Source organism: Austrofundulus limnaeus, unplaced genomic scaffold, assembly GCF_001266775.1.
Source record: "Austrofundulus limnaeus strain Quisiro unplaced genomic scaffold, Austrofundulus_limnaeus-1.0 Scaffold85, whole genome shotgun sequence".
Classification (NCBI taxonomy): domain Eukaryota; kingdom Metazoa; phylum Chordata; class Actinopteri; order Cyprinodontiformes; family Rivulidae; genus Austrofundulus; species Austrofundulus limnaeus.
The window spans coordinates 32,563-34,486 of record NW_013952487.1 but is presented as its reverse complement, the minus strand read 5'-3'; the positions used below and the strand labels follow the sequence as shown (position 1 = coordinate 34,486).

The 1,924-nt window shown below is 43.9% G+C and overlaps 1 protein-coding gene across 1 annotated transcript in view; it reads left to right on the top strand.

The window, feature by feature from the left end:
* Positions 1–1,924, top strand: part of slc4a11 (solute carrier family 4 member 11) — a gene marked incomplete in the record, with an annotated part of 74,800 nt that overhangs the window by 49,456 nt on the left and 23,420 nt on the right. The window contains 1 exon segment of the mRNA XM_014011806.1: positions 1,468–1,549. Within this exon segment, the coding sequence (XP_013867260.1) occupies positions 1,468–1,549 (82 nt within the window).

The following is a 1,924-nucleotide window of genomic DNA, read 5'->3' as shown; positions in this document are numbered from 1 at the left end:
TTAGTAAACATTAATGTAGGAGGCACAAAGCTAACATTGTTAGTTTTTAGTAAACATTAATGTAGGAGGCACAAAGCTAACATTGTTAGTTTTTAGTAAACATTAATGTAGGAGGCAAAAAGCTAACAGTGTTAGCTTTTAGTAAACATTAATGTAGGAGGCACAAAGCTAACAGTGTTAGCTTTTAGTAAACATTAATGTAGGAGGCACAAAGCTAACAGTGTTAGCTGTTAGTAAACATTAATGTAGGAGGCACAAAGCTAACAGTGTTAGCCGTTAGTAAACATTAATGTAGGAGGCACAAAGCTAACAGTGTTAGCCGTTAGTAAACATTAATGTAGGAGGCACAAAGCTAACATTGTTAGCTGTCAGCTTCTCTCTTTGCTACCTTCCAGACGACCTTGTAGCACACATTTTTCTGTCTGTGTCTTTTTCTCTTTTTAATTTTCAGTCCCTTCTCAATCTGTTTCATTTCTCAGCCTCCCCGGTTGTCTCCGTCCCCCCGTCCCCCCGACTCGTCCCTGACGTCAGTAACGAATCGGATGGCTTCTGATTTGGACCTGGCCGTCAAGCTTATTGCTGCTAATTGAATTGAGTCCTTGTCGACTCCCCAATTTCTATTTCCCCACGCCGTCCCCCCCGTTTCCGCCTCCTCGTCTCGTCTCATCTCGCTTTTTGTTTATTTTTGATTGTCATGTTTTATTTCGTCTCTGTGGGATCTTAAAAAAAAAACTGTTATTTCACTCTCCTCTGTGCTCCCCTCCTTTCTTTCTCGTCTCCCCAAACCGGCTTATTTTTTTATATATTTTTTACTCTCCTCTCCTCCCTCTGTATGAGCCCTGTGATACTGTTGTCATGGTGACGCCCATCATTTTCTGGCATGAATGGAGGATACTTTATTGATGAGACGGCATGGCAAAGGGGGAGCGATGGAGAGAGAGACAAAGACAGAATAAAAAGGAGTCAAAACGTTATGGAAATGCTGGCTGTGAACACCACCAAACATTTCCACCCTGTCATTGTCTCTGAGCTGATGAGCTCAGGAGGTTTTCAGGAGACAAAGGAAGCCCGGTCTTCTCTGGGTTYCTGCAGCCGCTGAAGAGAATCCCTCAGAGCAGCCAAGTCAAACGGAGTTTCCTGTTATTAGGAAGCTCGTGACGTTTAATGATTTGTTCGGTGTGAACATGCGTCTCGGGCGGTGGACGCTCGTTAGCGGCTCGTGGCGTTTGCAGCGGACGGCGGCGCCGCTCGCAGCAGAAGAGAAGCTCATTAAATAYGTCAACGACATGTTTGAAGACTTGTCCTGGGAGAAGGCGCCACTTTTTTAAAACAAATTGAAAATCGATCTAAACGCGGTGTCCAACACYGCGGGTGTTACTTCGCTCCATACAGAAGAGAAGTTCACATCCTGTTTGTCGTTTCTGAGATTAGGATTAGATTATTGTCTAACTGACCTCTGACCCTCAGTGCACCTGCTGTCGGAGACCATCCAGGGCGTGACGGCCACGGCCACCGGGGTCCAGTACCAGCAGTCCTGGCTCTGCGTTCTGTAAGACCCGCTTCCTGTGCTCCGATGGTTCAAGGCTTGAAGGAATACGAATCAACCGCAGAGTTTAAGATCAAATAGTTTTATCTTGAGAAAAGATGGCGTCGCAGCTGTCAGCTGACTCTCAGTTACAGAAAAACATTATTCCCCGCCACATAAAACAGATTTACTCATCTAAACTATCAGGATTTCCTGTTTCTTTTTCACAAAAGAGGATTAGGGCCACTGAAATAAACATTAAGGCTGCAACGATACAGAATATCCACTTTTTGGTTCAGTTTGATACTTTAGTCTCACGGTTCGATGTTTTTTCGATACAAAAAAGAGAAATGTCCACGCCCCTTTTAACTTGTAATTTATTTTAATTAATTCTGAACA